Here is a 22,306-nt window from a genome sequence, read left to right on the forward strand (position 1 = left end):
TCCATCGTCATCACCGTCGCCTCTCTCTTCTCTCTCTCTCTAAGGCCGACGGTGGCGGTCCCGGCGGTGGTAGGCGCGGCGCCAGCGGTGTCGGGCGCGGCGCGACGAGACCAAGGGGAGAGCGAGAGAGACAAGGGTGTAAGGGGAAATTTGGGGGGACGACGCCGTGCCCACGAGCTCCACACGCGCACAACGCGGCGCCTGGCTGCGTCTTCCCACGAAAAGCTAGTGAGGCACAGAGAGAGCCGCATCCCCCAGCAGAGGGACGCGTTCCATCGCAGGGGACGACACCGATGAAAAAGGGGATGTCCGTCGCTAGGGGCACGGGCTGAAGCACCGCATTGGTGATGGCCTAAGGCAACACAAAAAATCTGCAGACTTTCGACAAAACTATGTTGCCATCGGAACTAAGGCTGTGTTCGGGAACCCTCATTCCCCGTCATGCAAAACGAAGCAGCATTTAGCATGATTAATTAAGTTTTAGCTAATTTTTTTTCAAAACTGAATTAATATGATTTTTAAGCAACTTTCGTATGGAAACTTTTTGCAAAAAACACACCATTTAGTAGTTTGAAAAACGTGCACGCGGAAAACGAGGAGGAGAAGTTGGGAACATGTCCCACCGAACGCAGCCTCTACATCCCACCCTAAAATTTTTCACCCTGTCACATCGAACGTTTAAACACCTGCATGAAGTATTAAATATAGGCTAAAAAATAACTAATTGCACAGATTATGACTAATTTGCAAGATGAATCTTTTAAGCCTAATTGCTCTGTGATTTGACAATATAGTGCTACAGTAAACATTTGCTAATAACGGATTAATTAGGCTTAATAAATTCGTCTCGCGGTTTACTAACGGATTTTGTAATTAGTTTTTTTTTATTGCCCGAATACCCCATGCGACACCCTATATAACACCTGATGTGACATGCCAAAACTTTACACCTCTTAATCTAAACACCCCCTAACTTGCAACAAAAGCCTAAAACCAAAAGGATCCAGTCATCCAGAACATCAGCAACCGTCGTCTTTAAGCAAAGAACCAAGGAGCATTTACAATGCAGTGCAAAAGTAGTTTATAAGCAATAAAACATTACATTTAGCCACCTACAACCATTGTGCAACTGGTCCATATAAAAAAAATAACAAAAGATACTTGTATGCATATGGACTACCCATATGGAATAAATAATATTATCTATCTCGACTTCTCTCTCTTCTCTTAATGATATCTTGTATTTATACATTATGAGGATTGCTATATGTAAAGTTTATTTATATAGATCTCAGCTATACAGATATTGGTTGATAAAAATCACAAATTTAGCATTATATCAAACAACCATTGTTTGACAGACATAAATTTATACCTGACGAACAACAGCCATTCGACAGGTTAGGTGGCTTGATTATAAAAAAAGAGAGCAAGCAAGTACTATGCTGCAGGTCTATATTGATGGAAAACACGAGGCCTAGGAGATCTGCTTAACTCCAGTGCAGGTCTAAAACTCGCCTTCGGGTATGCTAGCGTGCCAGTTGATTTGATCCTGCAATCAACAAGAAATAGAAACAAAGAAGCCGTGGTTAAACCCATAAATGATAGCCGATCGGCTAAGTGCCGATGACATATCATTTATCTTTGAGCCGATGTCATATAAGCATTGATCGGCAGTCATTGATAAGTAAAAAAGAACTAAATCTACCCGATCGGCTGTAGATATTAACAATATATAATCCTTATGTCGATATATACTTAAATCAAGTGATTGGGATAGATCGGTCGCCATGCCGATACAGTATAAATCACTTAAATCGAAATATATATTAACAACAAAATTATATATGTTCATAGCATAGCCGATCAGATAGATCTAGCATGCATCGGCTAATACTCCAATACCGCTCAATATTAAGATATTAAAGCAAGTAGAACATACCAAGCAGAAGCCTAATATACTTAAAAGCAACAAGATCTTAACATAAAGGGCAGATTTAACATGTCGATCAAGCATATAGAATAACTATAGTTAAATCAGGTAAGATCGGCTGAAACCCCGATGCTATCCTAATCGGCAACCGGAAGACAGGCTAGAGATTGAAATTCTAAGCACGATTTAATAGATCAAACTCAACTGTTGCAACATTAAGTATGAAAAAAAGAACAATATCTAGACAATCAAGTCGTTGGATGTTTCATAGAGTGGTGGATATCTTATATAATCCAAGCTAACGTCGCTATTTAACCTAATCGGCCGCCTTCTATTAACAGATGTTAGCCGATTGTAGGTTAGATGACGATATTACCGAAGATTATGTAAGATATATGATAACTCGATAAATTACATAAACAAGATTAGAGTGTCATAAAGATGGAAGCACTAATCCCGAGAACGCAAGCCGTCATAACAAGTTTTACCTCTTGTTGAAGATCGAAACCGATACAGCTCAACCCGAAAGCAAGAACTCGTCGAAATAAAACGAAAGCAAAAAGAGTGGCGATGTGCCGAGATTGTATTGAACGTATGTTGTTTGATTACATGGGGTTCGGGTCTATTTATACCCGAGAATTACAAAATATGTCCATACCGGACACGACTCTTATCTCTAACAAACTCTAAGATATCATAAGTCTTTGCGGCAGACTTTTGCCCAAATATATCTCTAAGGAAATTACATAAAATATCCTAATTAATAGATACAATTGCCTTCTCAGGACTCTATCCATGCGTGGCAATCATCTTGAAGCATATCAACCCAACCTGATGTTGTACACCAAGTCGTATTATCGAAATCGGCTGCATTACCTAACCAAGTCTGACTCGAACTTAGCCGATCCAATCGTAGCCGATCCGGACTCCAGCCAATTCTTGCTCTGTTCCCGCGACAATCCTCATCTTAGATTCCGCTTCGATCTAATCTCCCTTTCCGATGCTGATATTATCAAATTTGGTCGTTAACAATCTCACAACCCACTCACATGTATGCACACACATCCCAAATTCCCAATTTTTTAAGCTTGGTCGAACAACCTGGTGTTCTATAAGGTGCTAAATTTGTGATTTCAGACAACCACTTACAATTTTCATTAAATTTGTATTATTTCTAAAAAAAGTTCTTTTAAAAGATTGTGAGGGCACATCCATTTTGCGATTAAGGGAGATAAAAGTAGACTATTCCTTCTCAAATAACAGTATTTCCAAACGTAGCACGATTAGTGTCCGAGGTGAATTGACGAATCTACGGATACGCGACGTGTCACGTGTGCGGCACTACAGCCATCTGCAAGGAGCGGATATGCTCTCGGATTAATCTGTTTTCGTCCATAAGTGCTACAGTTTGTGATTTGTCTGATCATGACAAAGGTCTACACGCATGTACACCTGTTCACATAATGACACGATCAAAATCTGTTAAGTACGTCCCACGTACGATACGACTACGATGCCAACGGCATCTTTGATTATTTGCATTTGCATTGACTTGATATAGTATGTCACCATCACACTATCACAATTCAGTCATACAAGTCAGGCTTGGAGTACTGAACAGGCTCTCTCTAGCTCTACATGTATAAAAAAAAATCAGTTTCAAGCATCATACAATATAGTCATTCATTCAGCTGCCACCCGCCAAGATGTCACCTCGGGTAGCCCAACGAGAGTACGAGCCGTTGTTACTTGTACTCCTCCTCCTACTACAAACCTTGATCGCGAGCTCGCTTCCATGCTTGCCGGACCAGGCGGCGGCGCTGCTCCAGCTGAAGCGATCGTTCTCGGCGACCACCGCGTCCGCCACCGCGTTCCGGTCATGGCGCGCCGGCACCGACTGCTGCCGCTGGGCGGGCGTCCGCTGCGACGGCGGCCGCGTCACTTTCCTCGATCTAGGCGGCCGACGCCTGCAGAGCGGCGGCCTTGACGCCGCCGTCTTCAGCCTCACGTCGCTGAGGTATCTCAACCTCGGCGGCAACGACTTCAACGCGTCACAGCTCCCGGCCACCGGATTCGAGAGGCTCACTGAGCTCACCCATCTCAACATCTCCCCACCCAGCTTCGCAGGCCAGATACCAGCAGGTATTGGAAGCCTCACCAACTTGGTTTCTCTTGATCTGTCATCTAGCATCTACATCGTCAATCAAGGAGATGACGATGTCAGTATCATGTCAAATTTGTTACCCCCCTGGGGCTTCTCGAGGGTAAACTTCGAGAAGTTGATTGCAAATCTTGGTAATCTGAGGGAGCTCTATCTTGGATTGGTGTACATGTCCAACGGAGGCGAAGGGTGGTGCAATGCTCTGGCTAATTCCACTCCTAAGATTCAGGTTCTGAGCCTACCATTATGCCAGATCTCTGGTCCCATTTGCCAATCTCTGTTTAGTTTGCGATCCCTTTCTGTTGTTGACTTGCAAGGAAATGACCTGTCTGGTGCCATACCTGAATTCTTCGCTGATTTGTCATCCCTTAGTGTTCTTCAGCTTTCAAGAAATAAGTTTGAGGGTTTGTTTCCACAAAGGATCTTCCAGAACAGAAAACTGACAGCTATTGATATTAGCTACAACTATGAAGTTTATGGTGATTTGCCCAATTTTCCACCTAATAGCAGTTTGATCAAATTGCATGTCAGTGGCACCAAGTTCTCAGGTTACATACCAAGCTCTATTTCTAATCTCACGGATCTGAAGGAGCTGAGTCTGAGTGCAAATAATTTCCCTACAGAACTGCCGTCTTCTCTAGGAATGCTTAAATCCTTGAACTTATTTGAGGTTTCGGGGCTCGGCCTAGTAGGATCAATGCCAGCTTGGATAACAAATCTAACATCTTTGACAGATCTCCAAATTTCTCATTGTGGTTTGTCTGGATCTTTACCATCTTCCATAGGCAATCTCAAGAATCTCAGAAGAATGTCTTTATTCAAGAGCAACTTCACTGGAAACATACCATTGCAAATCTTTAACTTGACACAACTGCATAGCTTGCATCTTCCACTAAACAACTTCGTGGGGACAGTGGAACTTACCTCATTCTGGAGACTACCATACTTATCACACCTTGATCTTTCAAATAATAAATTATCTGTGGTGGACGGGTTAGTCAATGATTCAGCAGTGTCCTCTCCCAAAGTAAAATTCTTGAGCCTAGCTTCCTGCAACATATCAAAGTTTCCCAATGCATTAAGACATCAAGATAAGATAATCTTCCTTGACCTTTCAAATAACCAAATGAATGGGGCAATACCTCCATGGGCATGGGAAACTTGGAAAGAATCGTTCTTCTTGGACCTATCAAATAACAAATTTACCAGTCTTGGACATGACACGTTGCTCCCCCTGTACACAAGATATATCAATCTCAGTTATAATATGTTTGAAGGACCCATACCTATACCTAAAGAGAGTACAGACTCTCAGTTGGATTACTCGAATAATCGGTTTTCTTCTATGCCGTTTGATCTAATTCCATATCTTGCTGGTACACTATCTCTAAAGGTCTCTATGAACAATGTCTCTGGAGAAGTCCCATCAACATTTTGTACTGTTAAGAGTCTCCAAATCCTTGACCTTTCCTACAATATCTTAAATGGCTCAATTCCTTCCTGTCTGATGGAGAATTCATCAACACTAAAAATATTAAATTTGAGGGGAAATGAACTTCGCGGAGAGTTGCCACATAATATGAAGGAAGACTGTGCATTTGAGGCATTGGATGTCAGCTATAATTGGATTGAAGGGACACTACCTAAATCATTAGTAACTTGCAAAAACTTGGTGGTACTTAATGTTGCGAACAATCAAATTGGAGGCTCTTTTCCATGTTGGATGCATCTTCTTCCTAAACTCCAAGTCCTTGTCCTGAAGTCCAATAAGTTCTACGGGCCGTTGGGGCCTACTCTTGCTAAAGATGATGAATGTGAACTACAGTATCTCCGAATTCTTGATCTAGCTTCAAACAACTTCTCGGGAGTATTGCCTTATGAATGGTTTAGGAAACTAAAATCCATGATGTCAGTCTCCATTAACGAAACATTGGTCATGAAAGATGGAGATATGTACAGCACATTTAACCATATAACATATCTTTTTACTGCTAGATTTACATATAAAGGACTGGACATGATGTTTCCTAAGATCTTAAAGACCTTTGTACTAATTGATGTCTCAAATAATAGATTCCATGGCAGCATTCCTGAAACTATTGCCACACTAAGCATGCTCAATGGTCTCAACATGTCACATAATGCTCTTACAGGACCAATTCCCAACCAGCTTGCTAGTCTGCATCAACTTGAGTCTTTGGACCTCTCATCAAATAAGCTTTCTGGGGAGATCCCTCAAAAATTAGCATCCTTGGACTTCCTATCAACATTGAACCTATCCGATAATATGCTGGAGGGAAGAATACCGGAGTCACCTCATTTCTTGACACTCCCCAATAGTTCATTTATACGAAATGCTGGTTTGTGTGGGCCTCCATTGTCGAAAGAATGCAGCAACAAATCAACATCAAATGTGATGCCACACCTTTCCGAAGAGAAATCTGCAGACATTATACTATTTCTCTTTGTTGGATTGGGTTTTGGTGTTGGGTTTGCTATTGCAATTGTAGTGAGGAAACCTTGCATTGGCAAATAATCTTCATCAAATCCACCCATTTTTATATTTATATGTTCAGGAGTTTGCCAGTCTGCTTCCCCTTGTAAATTTAGCTGTCATTATAGTTAGCCTGTATGATTTATAGTACTATGTGCACGTACAACATTTTTTTCCATCATCATGCATCCTATAAGATTAGTATTGAAAATTTTATACAAGCCAACAGAAAATTGTTATGTCTGAACCAAGAAAGGAATAGAAATGCATGACCACAAATGTGGCATTATTAGGGTCAGTTTAACTTGTAGCATAGATCAGTGAGCTATATGCCGTGATTTTGTGTTTGAAATGTATACTTACACAGAACTTACTTAAGTACCAAACAACCATACTGGAACACAAAATTTCTGTGTGAAGAACTGAAGATCACTTAATTATGTGTTGGAATAAAACTTTCTGTGAAAAGATCACTTGCAATACAATTGTAATCAGCGTTATACTGATAATGTTACTAGTAGTAGTCACACTAATACTAACCTGAATCTTGTATATGCACCAAATTAGGTAGTAAGAAATATATATATGAACTAACTAAATGAGGTCATCCAAGAACAATGCACAAGCAAGGCTTAAAATAAATGGAAACAAGAAAGCAATGTTAAATTTACCCGACTGTTTATTAAGTATCACCTCTACATCTATACCTAAAATTAAAACGGTGTCATATATCAGGTCGCACATTGAACTGCTAGATTCCTAATAGGCTAATACCACAGCAGCAGCAGCAGCAGCAGCAATAAGCTGCATACGTAATTCCGTAGAATCGTAGTAATTCCAAAATCGGTTCATAATATTCGAGAAATACTGGATTTCACACACAAACCTGTGCAATTCAGCCGATGAACACGGAAGGACCATTCCATCAAACACCTGGCGGACGACAAGAGCCCGCCGATGCAAACCTCCTGGGAGTGGGACATGGACATCCCCATTGTGACCGCATTGGTTGTCAGCTGGTCACCCACCCCACTTGGGCTCCCAAATCCCATGACGGCCACCTTGTGCTCAACGCCTCAACCCGGTGCCCGTGCCCCCATTCCGGTGGCGGTGGTTGGGGATTCCGGTGTACAGCCTGCGGTGGGGATGGGATTGGGAGTTCGCCGAGTCCTCCGAGTGGGATGCACGCGGAGGAGAGGACGACGTGAGGAGGGGCTCGCAAGTGGCGGCGGCGGCGGCGCAACCCCTCCACGACGGCGTGCGGGCGCCTGCGCCGCATATGGACATATGGTGTACATCGAAATTACAGATTTTGTATGGGCCTCAGACATCTGGCCCAACAAGGGTCCGACTCATTCGCTAATTTCTGAAATACGTACTCCGTCGGACCAATAATACCTGTCGTTTGGGCAATGGTAAGGTTAAACTTTAGAATCTTTAATTATGTATCATTTTTAAAATATTTGTCTCTTAAATATGATGACTACATTATAGATTCGTCTTAAAAAGTATTTTAATAAGATCATATATTTGTTAACACCTTTTTACATATTATAATAGAAAATAATGATCAAAGTTGTTTTTTTATACCGTGTCCTTATTCAAAACGACAAGTATTATCAATCGTAGGGAGTAACCTCTATTATCTGAACAAGCAAATTGTTACGTACGTATTCAAAATTTAAAATTTAATGCATGGTTAAATTTATCATGGTGTTCTAAACTAGTTAGTGGTTTTTAATTTCTCGTATATATTACGATGCTTGTAACAACAAATCCATAATTATAGAAAATTACATTCAAATGATCAGTTCAACGGTATTACTTTTATCAAACAAAATTTAAATTATATTAGATTTATGGTTTGTCAGATATTACTAGGGTTGAATTAATATGTGTGCACACATTGTATTTTTTTTTTGGGAAAGATGGTACAAATGATTGACTGAGAAACCACAACAAGTTTTCTTAATCGAAAATTACATCAAGTTTCATTTGCGGCAAACTAATAAAATCATAAGAAATATGAAAAACTATCACACGAGCAACAGCAATTAAAACAGAAACACAAAAGAACCACGTATACACTGTCCAAGTAGAATTCCATGCCTCCCGAATTGATGAAACGCGCAAGCTCGCAAGTGTAAGTGTCACAAATGCACGCACATTTATCGGGTGCCTAGTGCTTAGGAGGGCACATCACCGGCCGGAAAGCGAGCGGGCCAGTGGCATACATGACATTATAGTAGTCATGGTCGGACCACCGCTTGCCCTCGTCACGGAGTGGCGCACCCTCAATGCTAGAGTAGTTGATGTTTGTGGGGTTGTTGCATTCGAAATCCGGCGAGGCATGAAGACGCACATAGCACGCCTTACGCGGATCACCCATGTAGAAGTCGGAGACTTTAGTCTCATCGAGCTCCGCGCGGAAGTAGCCATTATCGTCGGCGACGGCCTGATGGCACCTCACCATTGCGCGATTCTTGGCGTCGTGGCATATGACAGACACCTCCGCCTTAGACAGCGGCTTCGCGTCTTCGAGGCTGTGTGTTTCTTTGCACGCAGCTCTGGCAGTACACCATACCCTCCAACCTCACCAACAGCTTGTCGCTGTGGGCCGGAGGGGTGTACTGCTGCGGCGGCGGTGGCGGCGATGGTGATGGTGTGGTGTAACCATAATTTGCGGTGGCGCCGGCGGCCAGGAGGGACACGAACACGAGGATCGCGAGAGGATGCAGGGCAGCCATTGCTCTGAGCTAGCTTGCTGTGCTCCGTGCTCGACTGATGAGATGTTTTGTTTTGAAGCTTTGGCTATGTCGAAACGAAGAGGCGTGTGGGTTATATACTGCATGCCATGTACTAACGTGCGGACATGTAGATGGAAATTAACTGTCTTGATTTTGGATGAAGATCACATTTTATTTTTTGTTATTCGATTCTGACAATATATAATGATTAGCCCGCGAAAGAAATGCTAGCATGTAATCATTGATCTGTAAGGCAATTTGAATAGAAGAAATCGCATGCTCATGATCTGCCTGGTGATTAGTTAAGAGTTCGTAGTATTCAGGAGGAAGATACGCAGGTTTGTCGGAACGTGCAGCCCTTAACGGCACTGAAATACCAGGTTCTCCACCCTGGCAGATGATTTTTGCCGATAGAGCTACAATATTTATGTCAGTACTCTGAAAAGGAGTAGGGCATGTCATTTCCTACTCCTACCGTCCCATAAAAAACGAATTTAGGACGGGATGTTACATATTCTATTATGATGAATCTGGACATATATATATATATATATATATATATATATATATATATATATATATATATATATAAGATTCATAGTACTAGAAAGTGTCATATCCGGTACTAGATTGGTTTTTTATGGGATGGAGGGAGTATGTAAAATATATGCAAATTTTGCTACAGGACATTGCGACTTTGTGGTTTTAGCTATAGGACACCACGTAAAGTGACTTTTGGGAGAAGACACTATGTAAATATGGTTATTTACCACGAGACACCGTATCCATTAAATTAGTATTTTTGTGCTGACGAGGCTAGAAGGGGCCCACTTTGTTAAACATCATGACCGAATTGCCCCTCTTCATCTTCCTCTTCCTCTCCTCTCTTCCCCTCTCTCTCCCTCCTTTCTCTCTTCTCTCTTCTCCGGCGAGGCATTCAACCCGCAAGCGGCGGCGCGACCACCAGAGCTGCAGCGGCGCGGGGAACCACTCCTCACGGCGCCACCCAAACGTGAACTGCAGGTACGCCGCGAGCAGCAGCCATGCCACAGCGCGCACCGCCCCGACAACGGCCTCTAGTGGTATGTTCCCGGTGGCGAGGAACACCGCGATGTCGCTGAGCTCAACATGGAGGTACGAGAATGAGCCACCGGCGGATGGGATCTCCGTGGTGAGCGGAGGACCGAGGGCACCAGATCCAACGCCCCCGTTGAGCTCAGACCATGGAGAGAGGGGCATGCGACGATGGTGGGGGAGGGGGAGCAGCGGAGAGAAGGCAACAGAGGAGGAGCGGCATCGCCAGTCATGAGAGTGGAGGGGAGGGGGAGAGGCGCCGCCGGGAGGGAGGGGGAGGTGGAGCTCGTGGTGGGGGGTGGGAGGGGAAAGTGTGATTAGGGTTAGGGTTATAGGCAGCAACGGTTTTGATGGATTTAGAATCGATCCGAGTCATCCATCAAAACGAGTGGCTTAGATCGATCCTGTGTCGGGCCGGCCTCCATCTCGGGCCACAACACTGTTGGGCCACGCGCTCTTCATGGGCCGGACGCGCAATAGCAGGCCGATAGGGTCCAATGGGTTTTTTTTTTCCTTTTTTAGAACCTTTTTATTTGTAAGCAATATATTTTTTATGGGCTCGTAATATGAAAAACTAAAACCTAATTAATCATCTAATATTTTATATTTGCTATAATTTTAGTTTACTCGTAGCAACGCACTGGCATCTTTTCTAACAAAATTTAATTTATATTAGATTTATGGTTCGTCAGATATTACTAGGATTGAATTAATATGTATGCACACCTTGTATTTTTTTTTTGGAAAGAGGGTACAAATGATTGATTGAAAACCACAACAAGTTTATTTAATCGAAAATTACATCAAATTTGATTTGCAGCAAACTAATAAAATCATAAAAAATTTAAAAAATTATCACACCAGCAACAACAATTAAAACAGAAACACAAAAGAACCACGTATCCACCGTCCAATTATAATTCCTTGCCTCCCGAATTGATGAAACGCGCAAGCGTGCAAGTGTAAGTGTCACAAATGCAGACACATTTATAGGGTGCCTAGTGCTTAGGAGGGCAGATTGCCGGCCGAAAAGCGAGCGGGCCGGCAGCGTACATAATATTATAATATTATAGTAGTCATGGTCGGCCCACTGCTTGCCCTCGTCACGTAGCGGTGCTCCCTCGATGCTAGAGTAGTTGATGTTTGTGGGGTTGTTGCATTCGGAGTCTGGTGAGGCCCGAAGCCGCACATAGCACGCCTTGCGTGGATCACCCATGTAGAAGTCGGAGACATTGGTTTCATCGAGCTCCGCACGGAAGTAGCCGTTATCGTCGGCGACGGCCCGACGACACCTCACGATGGCGCGATTCTTGGCGTCGTGGCAGATGACGGACACCTCCGCCTTAGGCAGCGATTTCGCGCCTTCGAGGCTGTGTGTGTTCCTTTGCGCGCAGCTCTGGCAGTACACCATACCCTCCACCTTCACCAGCAGCTTGTCGCTGTGGGCCGGCGGGGTGTACTGCTGCCGCGGCGGTGGTGGCGGCGATGGTGATGGTGTGGTGTAGCCATAGTTTGCCGTGGCGCCGGTGGCCATGAGGGACACGAACACGAGGATCGCGAGAGGAAGGAAGTCAGCCATTGCTCTGAGCTAGCTTGCTGTGCTCCGTACTCGACTGATGAGATGTTTTGTTTTGAAGCTTTGGCTGTGTCGAAACGTAGAGAGGCGTGTGGGTTATATACTGCATGCCATGGACTAAATGTGAGGACATGTAGATGGAAATTAAACTTGATTTTGGATTAAGATCACATTTTATTTTTTGTTATTCGATTCTGACAATATATAATGATTAGCCCGGCGAAAGAAATGATAGCATGTAACGATTGATCTGCATGGCACTTTTAAGAGAAGAAATCACATGCTCATGATCCGCTTGGTGATTAGTTAAGAATTTGTAGACTATAAAGTATATTCAGGATGAAGATATATATGCAGATTTGCCAGAACGTGCTGCCCGTGTCTGTACCTAACGGCACTGCAATACCATGTTGGGCAGATGATTTTTTTGCCGATAGGGCTACCCCTACTACGAAAGTGATTTTTGCACACGGCCCAAAAGAGATTTTCGTGTGCAGTAGGGTAGCCCGCTCGCACTAAAAGATCTACGAAAATAGCTATTTTTGCGTGCAGGAGTTTGAGAGAAAGTGAGAGAGTAGTATGTGGAGAAGAGGAGGTGAGAGAGAGGAGAGATGATAAGGATGACTTAGAAAAAAAATTAAGTGCTAGGAGGGAAAAGAGAAGGTAACTCGAACTTCCGGGCGGACCTTTAAGATGGCCGTCTGCGAAAATATATTTTCCCGTGCAGCCCCTTAAGAGGTCCATATGGAAAAATAATCTTATTTTCCTGTGCAGCTACTTAATAGGGTCGTCTGCGAAAATGTTAGTCGATTTTTGTAGACACGGATACTTATGGTCCGTCTGCAATATATTGAGGAGCTCATCCAGAAAAATCATTTTTTATGGTGATTATTTATATCAGTAGCTACATTATTCTCCATACAGATAGGTTTTGCTATTTTACATGTGATAGATTTTTGGGCTTCTATTTTTCGATATGTTGTTCATAGGATTTTGCATCAAGATTCGTGTTTATGTAGTTATAACTTGCAATTACACTTATTTATGTAGTACGTTTCATGTAGTATTAAAGTACCATGACGTCTTTTTTCTTAGCGCCTGAAACTAACGGAAAGAAAACGAGTGTATTTTTCTCATTGTTTTGTAGAAAGGAGTTACATAGGCGCTATGCCAGCTAAAATTGGAAACAATACCACCAAGAAATTTCGTTTGCACTTGTTTTGGAAGTTGGAGGATGTGTTCTATCTGGTTTTCGGTCAAGGGACGATTTTGTAATTCGGTGATAAGACGAGGGATCTCCACTGTACTTTTTCCACATTGAAATTACAGATTTTGTATGGGCCTCAAACTTTTGGCCCAACAAGGGTCCGACTCATTCGCCAATTTTTGAAATACGTAACCTCTGGTATCTATTTTTTAGATAATGGATTTTCATTAATCCGGCCTCTATATCCACGATGGATATAGACAGCTAAAATGATATAAGAGCACTTAAACTCAAATCTCAATAAAGAGGAGAACACACAACCAAAAAACAAAAAACCTACAACCTCGACACATCCCTGCATCCCGACATTCTCTCCTGAAATAGTCAAAATCGATGAGTGGAAGTCGTTTAGTCACAACCGCCCCTAGTACGTTGTCGCTGCGAATCTCCACTGGTGCCTTCTTCATCTGCTTCAAGTGAACCGATGCCACGCACCACCGAGTAGTCCACCTTCATCCATCGTCGTCTAGTCAGAACTAGCCAACTAGACACGGGCTGAAAGGATCTGCTTCACCGGATTCCTAAGCCTCTGCCGCCCATAGGGCCGCTGCCAACGTCGGAATCCTTCTCCGCCTCTCCGATTCCCAGCCCACTACCACCTCTGCCAACGTCCTTTGCCGTGGTCAGAGAGGACATCATCTTCCGCCCGGACTCCAAGGCCTCCGCCGCCCCAAGGGCTGCCATCGCCGATTGGATCCACCTTCACCTGAACCATCTGCATCGGTGATTACGCCGCCACTGCCTCTAGGGCTGCAGCTGCCGCAACCGAGGAGGTCATTGCTTGGACTCGCACACCGCCGCTGCCCCTAGGGTCGCCCGCTAGCTACGAAACCACCTTCGCCGGAACCGCCTTCTCCTTGCCGAGGACCGGACATCAACGCTTACGTCGCCGTTCTCCACAGCATCCACCGTCGCCCAAAGAATCGTGTCGCCGACGTCTTGCCGACCCGCCGCCGCACTGCCTCCCGACCCCTCCACTGCTGCGCGCAAGGTGCGGTTCGGCCAACGCCGCTCGCCAACTCGCGCGCCTCCGTACCTCCGGACCACCTCCGCAGCCGCGCTCGGCCCGGCCGGCCACCGCCGCCCACGGCCCCGTCACCTTCCACGCCACCAGATTTTGGGGGCCGGAACCCCAGACTCGGTACAGCCCTCAGCCGCGTCGTGGTCTCCGCCGAAAGGCCCCGCTGTCGCCTTCCTCACTGCCGCTCGGCACGCCGGCGGCCTGCTCGGGCGGCGGCAAGGCGAGGAGACAAGGAAGCGAGAAGGAGACGAGGAAACGCTGTGAGGCGAGATAATCTAACTAAGCAAATTACCTACGTACTCAAAATTCAAAATTTAAGGTATAGTTAAATTTAGCATGGTTTTCCAAAATATTTAGTGATTTTAATTTGTCCTATATATTACGATGCTTGTAACAACAAAGCCATAATTATAGAAAATTACATTCAAATATCAGTTCAACAGTATTATTTTTATCACATAAAATTTAATTTATATTAGATTTATGGTTCGTGAGTTATTACTAGGGTTGAATTAATATGTATGCACACCTTGTATTTTTTCGAAAGAGGGTACAAATGATTAACTGAAAATCACATCAAGTTTTCTTAATAAAAAATTACATCAAGTTTGATTTGCAGCAAACTAATAAAATCATAAAAAATTACAACACAATCACACAAGAGCAACAACAATTAAAACATAACACAAAAGAATCACGTATCCACCGTCCAATTAGAACTCCATGCCTCCTAAATTGATGAAACGCGCAAGTGTGCAAGTGTAAGTGTCATAAATGCAGACACATTCATAGTGAGCCTAGTGCTTAGGAGGGCAGATCGCTGGCCGCAAAGCAAGCGGGCCGGTGGCGTACATGAAGTTATAGTAGCCATGGTCGGCCCACCGCTTGCCCTCGTCACGGAGCGGCGCACCGTCACGGAGCGGCGCACCCTCAATGCTAGAGTAGTTGATGTTTGTGGGGTTATTGCATTCGAAGTCCGGCAACAACCGAAGCCGCACATAGCACGCCTTGCGCGGATCGCCCATGTAGAAGTCGGAGACTTTGGTCTCATCGAGCTCCACGAGGAAGTAGCCATTATCGTTGGCGACGGCCCGACGGCACCTCACCATGACGCGATTGTTGGCGTCGTGGCAAATGACGGACACTTCCGCCTTAGGCAGCGGCTTCACGCCTTCGAGGCTGTGTGTTCCTTTGCGCGCAGCTCTGGCAGTACACCATACCCTCCACCTTCACCAGCAGCTTGTCGCTGTGGGCCGGCGGGGTTTACTGCTGCTGCGGCGGCGGTGGCGGTGATGGTGATGGTGTGGTGTAGCCATAGTTTGCAGTGGCGCCGGCGGCCAGGAGGGACACGAACATGAGGATCGCGAGAGGATGGAAGGCAGCCATTGCTCTGAGCTAGCTCGCTGTGCTCGACTGATGAGATGTTTTGTTTTGAAGCTTTGGCTGTGTCGAAACGTAGAGACGTGTGGGTTATATACTGCATGCCATGGACTAAACATGCGGACATGTAGATGGAAATTAAGCTTGATTTTGATTAAGATCACAGTTTATTTTTTGTTATTCGATTCTGACAATATATAATGATTAGCCCGGCGAAAGAAATGATAACATGTAACGATTGATCTGTAAGGCACTTTTAAGAGAAGAAATCACATACTCATGATCTGCTTGGTGATTAGTTAAGAATTTGTAGACTATAAAGAATATTCAGGATGAAGATATATATGCAGATTTGTCAGAACGTGCTGCCCGTATATGTCCCTAACGGCACTGCAATATGGTAGGGCAGCCTGCTCGCGCTAAAAAATCTACGAAAATAGCTATTTTTGCGTGCAGGAGTTTGAGAGAAAGTGAGAGAGTAGTATGTGGAGGAGAGGAGGTGAAAGATAGGAGAGATGATAAGGATGACTTGAAAAAAAAAATTAAGTGCTAAGAGAGAAAGATGAGGTAACTCAAACTTCTGGGCGGGCCTTTAATATGGCCGTCTGCGAAAATATATTTTCCCGTGCAGCCCCTTAAGAAATTCGTATAGAAAAATAATCTTATTTTCCTGTGCAGCAGATTAATAGGGTCGTCTGCGAAAATACAAGTCAATTTTCACAGACACGGATACTTATGGTCCGTCTGCAATATATTGAGGTGCTCATCCATGAAAATCATTTTTATAGTGATTATTTATGTCAGTAGCTACATTATTCTCCATAGAGAGGCGTGTGGGTTATATAGTGCATGCCATGGACTAACGTGCAGACATGTAAATGGAAATTAAGCTTGATTTTGGATTAAGATCACATTTTATTTCTTGTTATTCGATTCTGACAATGTATGATGATTAGCCCAGCGAAAGAAATGATAACATGTAACGATTGATCTGTAAGGCACTTTTAAGAGAAGAAATCACATGCTCATGATCTGCTTGGTGATTAGTTAAGAATTTGTAGACTATAATTCTATAAAGAATATTCAGGATGAAGATATATATGCAGATTTGTCAGAACGTGCTGCTCGTGTCTGTCCCTAACGGCGCTTCAATATCTTGTTGGGCAGATGATTTCCCTAATGGCCTAGCCGCATGTGAAAATAATTGCTGGCCGTATGTAAAAACCTATTATGTAGTAGTGGCAGTATGTGGAGAAGAAGAGGTGAGAGAGAGGAGAGAAGGTGAGGATGGCTTGAAAAAAAATTGAAATGCTAGGAGGGAAAAGAGGAGATAACTTAAACTACTGGACGGACCTTTAAGATGATCGTCTGCGAAAATATATTTTTACTACTGGACGGACCTTTAAGATGGCCGTCTGTGAAAATATATTTTTCCTGTGCGGCCTCTTAAGATGTCCATCTATAAAAATAACCTTATTTTTTCGTGCGGCTGCTTAATAGAATCATCTATAAAGATATGAGTCGATTTTTGCAAACACGGATACTTAGTCCACCTGCTATCTATTCAGGTGGTCATCCATGAAAATCATTTTTAAGTAGTGATTATTTATGTTGGTAGCTACATTACTCTCCATACAGATAGGTTTTGCTATTTTACTCGTGACAGATTTTTGGGCTTCTGTTTTTTTATATTTTGTTTATAGGATTTTGCATCAAGATTCGTGTTTATGTAATTCTAACTTCCAATTACACTCATTTATTTAGTACGTTTCATGTAGTATTAAAGTACCACGACGTATTTTTTCTTTGGGCCTGAAACTGACGAAAAGAAAACGGGTATATTTTTCTCATTGTTTGCAGAAAGGAGCCATATAGGCGCTATGTCGGCTAAAATTGGGAACAATACCACCGAGGAACTTTGTTTGCACTTATTTTGAAAGTTGGAAGATGCATTGTGGATGTGTTTAGTTGAAAGTTGGAAGTTGGCCTGTCTCTGGTTTTTTATCGAGGGATGATTTTCTAATTCGGTGATAAAATGAGGGATCTCCGCTGTACTTTTTCCACATCAAAATTACAAATTTTCTATGGGCCTCAGACATCTGGCCCAACAAGGGTCCGACTCATTCTTCAATTTTCGAAAATACGTAACCTCTGGTATCGGACTAAGCAAATTACGTACGTACTCAAAATTAAAATTTAAGGTATAGTTAAATTTAGCAAGGTTTTCCAAATAGCAAGTGATTTTTAATTTGTCCTATATATTACGATGCTTGTAACAACAAAGCCTAATTATAGAAAATTACATTCAAATCTCAGTTCAACGGTATTATTTTTATCAAATAAAATTTAATTTATATTAGATTTATTGGTCGTGAGATATACCAGGGTTGAATTAATATTTATGCATACCTTGTATTTTTTTGGAAAGAGGGTACAAATGGTTGACTGAAAACCACAACAAGTTTTCTTAATCGAAAATTACATCAACTTTGATTTGCAGCAAACTAATATAATCATAAAAAAAATTACAACACAATCACACAAGGGCAACAGCAATTAAAAAATAGAAACACAGAAGAACCATGTATCCACCGTCCAATTAGAACTCCATGCCTCCCAAATTGATGAAGCTTCATAGGAAGCCTAGTGCTTAGGCGGGCAGATCGCCGGCCGGAAAGCGAGCGGGCCGGTGGCGTACATGACGTTATAGTAGTCATGGTCGGCCCACCGCTTGCCCTCGTCACGGAGCGGCGCACCCTCAATGCTAGAGTAGTTGATGTTTGTGGGGTTGTTACATTCGAAGTCCTGCGAGGCCCGAAGCCGCACATAGCACGCCTTGCGCGGATCGCCCATGTAGAAGTCGGAGACTTTGGTCTCATCGAGCTCCGCGAGAAAGTAGCCGTTATCGTTGGCGACTGCCCGATGACACCTCACCATGACACGATTCTTGGCGTCGTGGCAGATGACAGACACATCCGCCTTAGGCAGTGGCTTCGCGCCTTCGAGGCTGTGTGTGTTTCTTTGAGCGCAGCTCTGGCAGTACACCATACCCTCCACCTTCACCAGCAGCTTTTTGCTGTGGGCCGGCGGGGTGTACTGCTGCGGCGGCGGTGGTGATGGTGTGGTGTAGCCATAGTTTGCGGTGGCGCCGGCGGCCAGGAGGGACACAAACACGATAACCGCGAGAGGATGGAAGGCAGCCATTGCTGTGAGCTAGCTTGCTGTGTTCCGTACTCGACTGAGATGTTCTGTTTTGTAGCTTTGGCTGTGTCCAAACGTAGAGATGCGTGTGGATTATATACTGTATGCCATGGACTAAACGTGGGTACATGTAGATGGAAATTAACTGTCTTGATTTTGGATGAAGATCACATTTTATTTTTTTTTGTTATCGATTCTAAGAAATATATAATGATTAGCCCGCGTAGAAATGCTAACATGTAATCATTGATCTGTAAGGCACTTTGAATAGAAGAAATCGTATGCTCATGATCTGCCAGGTGATTAGTTAAAAATTCGTAGGCGATAAAGAATATTCAGGAGGAAGATATGCAGATTTGTCGGAACGTGCAGCCCTTAACGGCACTGAAATACCAGGTTCTCCACCCAGGCAGATGATTTTTGCCGATAGAGCTACAGTATTTATGTCAGTACTCTGAAAAGGAGTATGGCATGTCATTTCCTACTCCCACCGTCCCATCTAGAACGGGACGTGACATATTATAGACAATGAATGTGGATATATGCATGTCCAGATTCGTAGTACATACTAGGATATGTCATATCTAATACTAAGTTGGTTTTTTATGGGATGGAGGGACTATGTAAAATATAGGCAAATTTTGCTACAGGACATTGCGACTTTATGGTTTTAGCTGTAGGACACCGCGCAAAGTAACTTTTGAGAGAAGACACTATGTAAATGTAGTTATTTGCCACCAAACACCACATCCATTAAATTAGTATTTTTGTGCTGACGAGCCTAGAAGGGGCCTACTTTGTTAAACATCGTGACCGAATTGCCCCTCTTCCTCTTCCTCCTCCTCCTCTCCTCTTTCTTCCTTACCTCTCTTCATCTCTCTCCCTACTTTCTCTCTTCTCTCTTCTCCGGCGAAGCATACGACCCACAAGCGGCGGCGTGACCACCAGAGCCGCAGCGGCACAGGGAACCACTCCTCACGGCGCCACCCAAGCGTGAACTGCAGGTACGCCGCGAGCAGCAGCCATGCCATTGCGCGCACCACCCTGACGACGGCCTCCAACGGTATGTTCCCGGCGGCGAGGAACACCGCGATGTCGCTGAGCTCAACGTGGAGGTATGAGAATGAGCCACCGGCAGAGGGGATCTCCGTGGCGAGCAGAGGACTGGGGGCACCAGATCCAGCGCCCCCGCTGAGCTCGGACCAAGGAGAGAGGGGGCATGCAACGACGGTGGGGGAGGGGGAGCAGCGGAGAGGGGGCAACGGAGGACGAGCGGTGCCGCCAGTCGTGAGAGTGGATGGGAGGGGGAGGAGGAGCTCGTGGTGGGGGGTGGGAGAGGAAAGTGTGATTAGGGTTAGGGTTTTAGGCACCAACGGTTTTGATGGATTTAGAATCGATCCGAGCCGTCCATCAAAATGAGTGGCTTAGATCGATCCTGTGTCGGGCCGGCCTCCATCTCGGGCCATAGCACTGTTGGGCCACACGCTCTTTATGGGCCGGACGCGCAATAGCAGGCCGATAGGGTCCAATGGGGCCTTTTTTTCTTTTTTTAGAACCTTTTTATTTGTAAGCAACATATTTTTTTTATGGGCTCATATCACGAAAAACTAAACCCTAATCATCTAATATTTTTATATTTGCTATAATTTTAGTTTACCCGTTGGCCGTTGCAACGCACGGGCATCTTTTCTAATAAAATTTAATTTATATTAGATTTATGGTTCATCAGATATTACTAGGGTTGAATTAATATGTATGCACACCTTGTTTTTTTTTGGAAAGAGGGTACAAATGATTGACTGAAAACCACAACAAGTTTTCTTAATCGAAAATTATATCAAATTTGATTTGCAGCAAGCTAATAAAAACATAAAAAATTTACAACACAATCACACAAGAGCAACAGCAATTAAAACAGAAACACAAAAGAACCACGTATCCACCGTCCAATTATAATTCCATGCCTCCTGAATTGATGAAATGCGCAACTGTGCAAGTGTAAGTGTTACAAATGCAGGCATTTTTATAGGGTGCCTAGTGCTTAGGAGGGCAGATTGCCGGCCGGAAAGCGAGCAGGCCGGCAGCGTACATGACGTTATAGTAGTCATGGTCGGCCCACCGCTTGCCCTCGTCACGTAGCGGTGCTCCCTGGATGCTAGAGTTGTTGATGTTTGTGGGGTTATTGCATTCGAAGTCCAGTGAGGTCCGAAGCCGCACATAGCACGCCTTGCGTGGATCGCCCATGTAGAAGTCGGAGACTTTGGTCTCATCGAGCTCCGCGCGGAAGTAGCCGTTTTCGTCGGTGACTGTCCGACGGCACCTCACCATGACGCGATTCTTGGCATCGTGGCAGATGACGGACACCTCCGCCTTAGGCAGCGGCTTCGCGCCTTCGAAGCTGTGTGTTCCTTTGCACGCAGCTCTAGTAGTACACCATACTCTCCACCCTCACCAGCAGCTTGTCGCTGTGGGCCGGCGGGGTATACCTGTGGCGGCAGCGGGGGCGGCGATGGCGATGGTGTGGTGTAACCATAGTTTGCGGTGGCGCCGGCGGCCAGGAGGGACACGAACACGAGGATCGCGAGAGGATGGAAGGCAGCCATTGCTCTGAGCTAGCTTGCTGTGCTCCGTACTCGACTGAGATGTTCTGTTTTGAAGCTTTTGCTGTGTCCAAACGAATTAAATTTTAAAATATACTGTTTATCCAATTTTTTTCAGGAATATTCGGGATAAATTTTTTTTTTTACAAATATACCATCAATCTCGCGCAATCGTTTTACGAAAATGACGTGGACATGACGTCACCAGCGGTATCGCGTGACGAAAGCGCGAGACCGTGCGGTATCACGCGGCAGTGGCGCGAGACCGCGCGGTCTCGCGGAAGCAAAGAGCGAGTCCGCTCGGTATCGCTTGTTCAAGCAGCAACACCGGCATGGCAGTCCCGGCCGTCAATGGTTAATTACCTAATTAACTATTAACTAATAATAATTAGTAATTAATTATCCTGATTAGTGATTAATTAATTGCTAATCAGGATAATTAATCAACAGGCATGTCAGTGCGGTATCGCTATTTCAATCAGCGAGACCCTTTGGTTCCACGAGACCGTGCGGTCTCGCGCAGTTGTTGCGCGAGACTGTGCGCTCTCGCGCTTTCATCGCGCGATACCGTCCGTGATATTACGTCCGTGTCATTTTCGCGTAACGATTACGCGAGATCGACGGTATATTTCTGTAAAAAAGTTTGCATCTCAACTATTCTTTAAAAAAAATGAGGAACAATATATTTTTAAATTTAATTCATGTCCAAACGTAGAGAGGCGTGTGGGTTATATACTGCATGGCATGGACTAAACGTGCGGACATGTTAAATTAAGCTTGATTTTGGATTAAGATCACAGTTTATTTTTGTTATTCGATTCTGACAATATATAATATAATGATTAGCCCGGC

The 22,306-nt window shown here is 44.2% G+C and overlaps 5 protein-coding genes across 5 annotated transcripts; 1 reads left to right on the top strand and 4 right to left on the bottom strand.

Moving 5' to 3' along the window:
* Positions 1–3,417: 3,417 nt before the first annotated feature.
* On the top strand, positions 3,418–6,835 carry LOC4324411 (receptor-like protein 7). The gene has a single exon (XM_015769361.3). The coding sequence runs from the start codon at positions 3,640–3,642 to the stop codon at positions 6,628–6,630; it is 2,991 nt and encodes a 996-aa protein (XP_015624847.1). The 5' UTR covers positions 3,418–3,639; the 3' UTR covers positions 6,631–6,835.
* A 1,932-nt stretch (positions 6,836–8,767) lies between these two features.
* On the bottom strand, positions 8,768–9,335 carry LOC136353989 (uncharacterized). The gene is made up of 2 exons (XM_066305473.1): positions 9,220–9,335; positions 8,768–9,131 (listed from the first exon to the last, which is right to left on the bottom strand). The coding sequence occupies exons 1-2, from the start codon at positions 9,333–9,335 to the stop codon at positions 8,768–8,770; spliced, it is 480 nt and encodes a 159-aa protein (XP_066161570.1).
* Positions 9,336–11,212: 1,877 nt separating this feature from the next.
* LOC107277403 (non-classical arabinogalactan protein 30) lies at positions 11,213–11,988 on the bottom strand. Its single transcript, XM_015781115.1, has 2 exons — positions 11,599–11,988; positions 11,213–11,233 (listed from the first exon to the last, which is right to left on the bottom strand). The coding sequence occupies exons 1-2, from the start codon at positions 11,986–11,988 to the stop codon at positions 11,213–11,215; spliced, it is 411 nt and encodes a 136-aa protein (XP_015636601.1).
* A 3,082-nt stretch (positions 11,989–15,070) lies between these two features.
* LOC107280797 (uncharacterized) lies at positions 15,071–15,659 on the bottom strand. The gene is made up of 2 exons (XM_066305507.1): positions 15,541–15,659; positions 15,071–15,476 (listed from the first exon to the last, which is right to left on the bottom strand). Exons 1-2 carry the CDS (start codon positions 15,657–15,659, stop codon positions 15,071–15,073), a joined length of 525 nt encoding a protein of 174 aa, XP_066161604.1.
* Positions 15,660–18,296: 2,637 nt separating this feature from the next.
* Positions 18,297–18,857, bottom strand: LOC107275496 (non-classical arabinogalactan protein 31). Its single transcript, XM_015781131.1, has one exon. The coding sequence runs from the start codon at positions 18,855–18,857 to the stop codon at positions 18,297–18,299; it is 561 nt and encodes a 186-aa protein (XP_015636617.1).
* Positions 18,858–22,306: the final 3,449 nt, after the last annotated feature.

The sequence above is a fragment of the Oryza sativa genome, chromosome 1 (genome assembly GCF_034140825.1).
Source record: "Oryza sativa Japonica Group chromosome 1, ASM3414082v1".
In the NCBI taxonomy this organism is placed as follows: domain Eukaryota; kingdom Viridiplantae; phylum Streptophyta; class Magnoliopsida; order Poales; family Poaceae; genus Oryza; species Oryza sativa.

Bases quoted from the DNA above. Each gene is read 5' to 3' on its own strand.
- LOC4324411 (XM_015769361.3), top strand. From the start codon at position 3,640: ATGTCACCTCGGGTAGCCCAACGAGAGTACGAGCCGTTGTTACTTGTA.
- LOC136353989 (XM_066305473.1), bottom strand. From the start codon at position 9,335: ATGGCTGCCCTGCATCCTCTCGCGATCCTCGTGTTCGTGTCCCTCCTG. The intron at 9,132-9,219 runs GTACACCCCTCC...AGAAACACACAG, and splicing joins CCGCCACCGCCGCCGCAGCA to CCTCGAAGACGCGAAGCCGC.
- LOC107277403 (XM_015781115.1), bottom strand. From the start codon at position 11,988: ATGGCTGACTTCCTTCCTCTCGCGATCCTCGTGTTCGTGTCCCTCATG. The intron at 11,234-11,598 runs GTGCGGCTTCGG...TGATTTTATTAG, and splicing joins ATCCACGCAAGGCGTGCTAT to TTTGCTGCAAATCAAATTTG.
- LOC107280797 (XM_066305507.1), bottom strand. From the start codon at position 15,659: ATGGCTGCCTTCCATCCTCTCGCGATCCTCATGTTCGTGTCCCTCCTG. The intron at 15,477-15,540 runs GTAAACCCCGCC...GTGTACTGCCAG, and splicing joins CCACCGCCGCCGCAGCAGCA to AGCTGCGCGCAAAGGAACAC.
- LOC107275496 (XM_015781131.1), bottom strand. From the start codon at position 18,857: ATGGCTGCCTTCCATCCTCTCGCGGTTATCGTGTTTGTGTCCCTCCTG.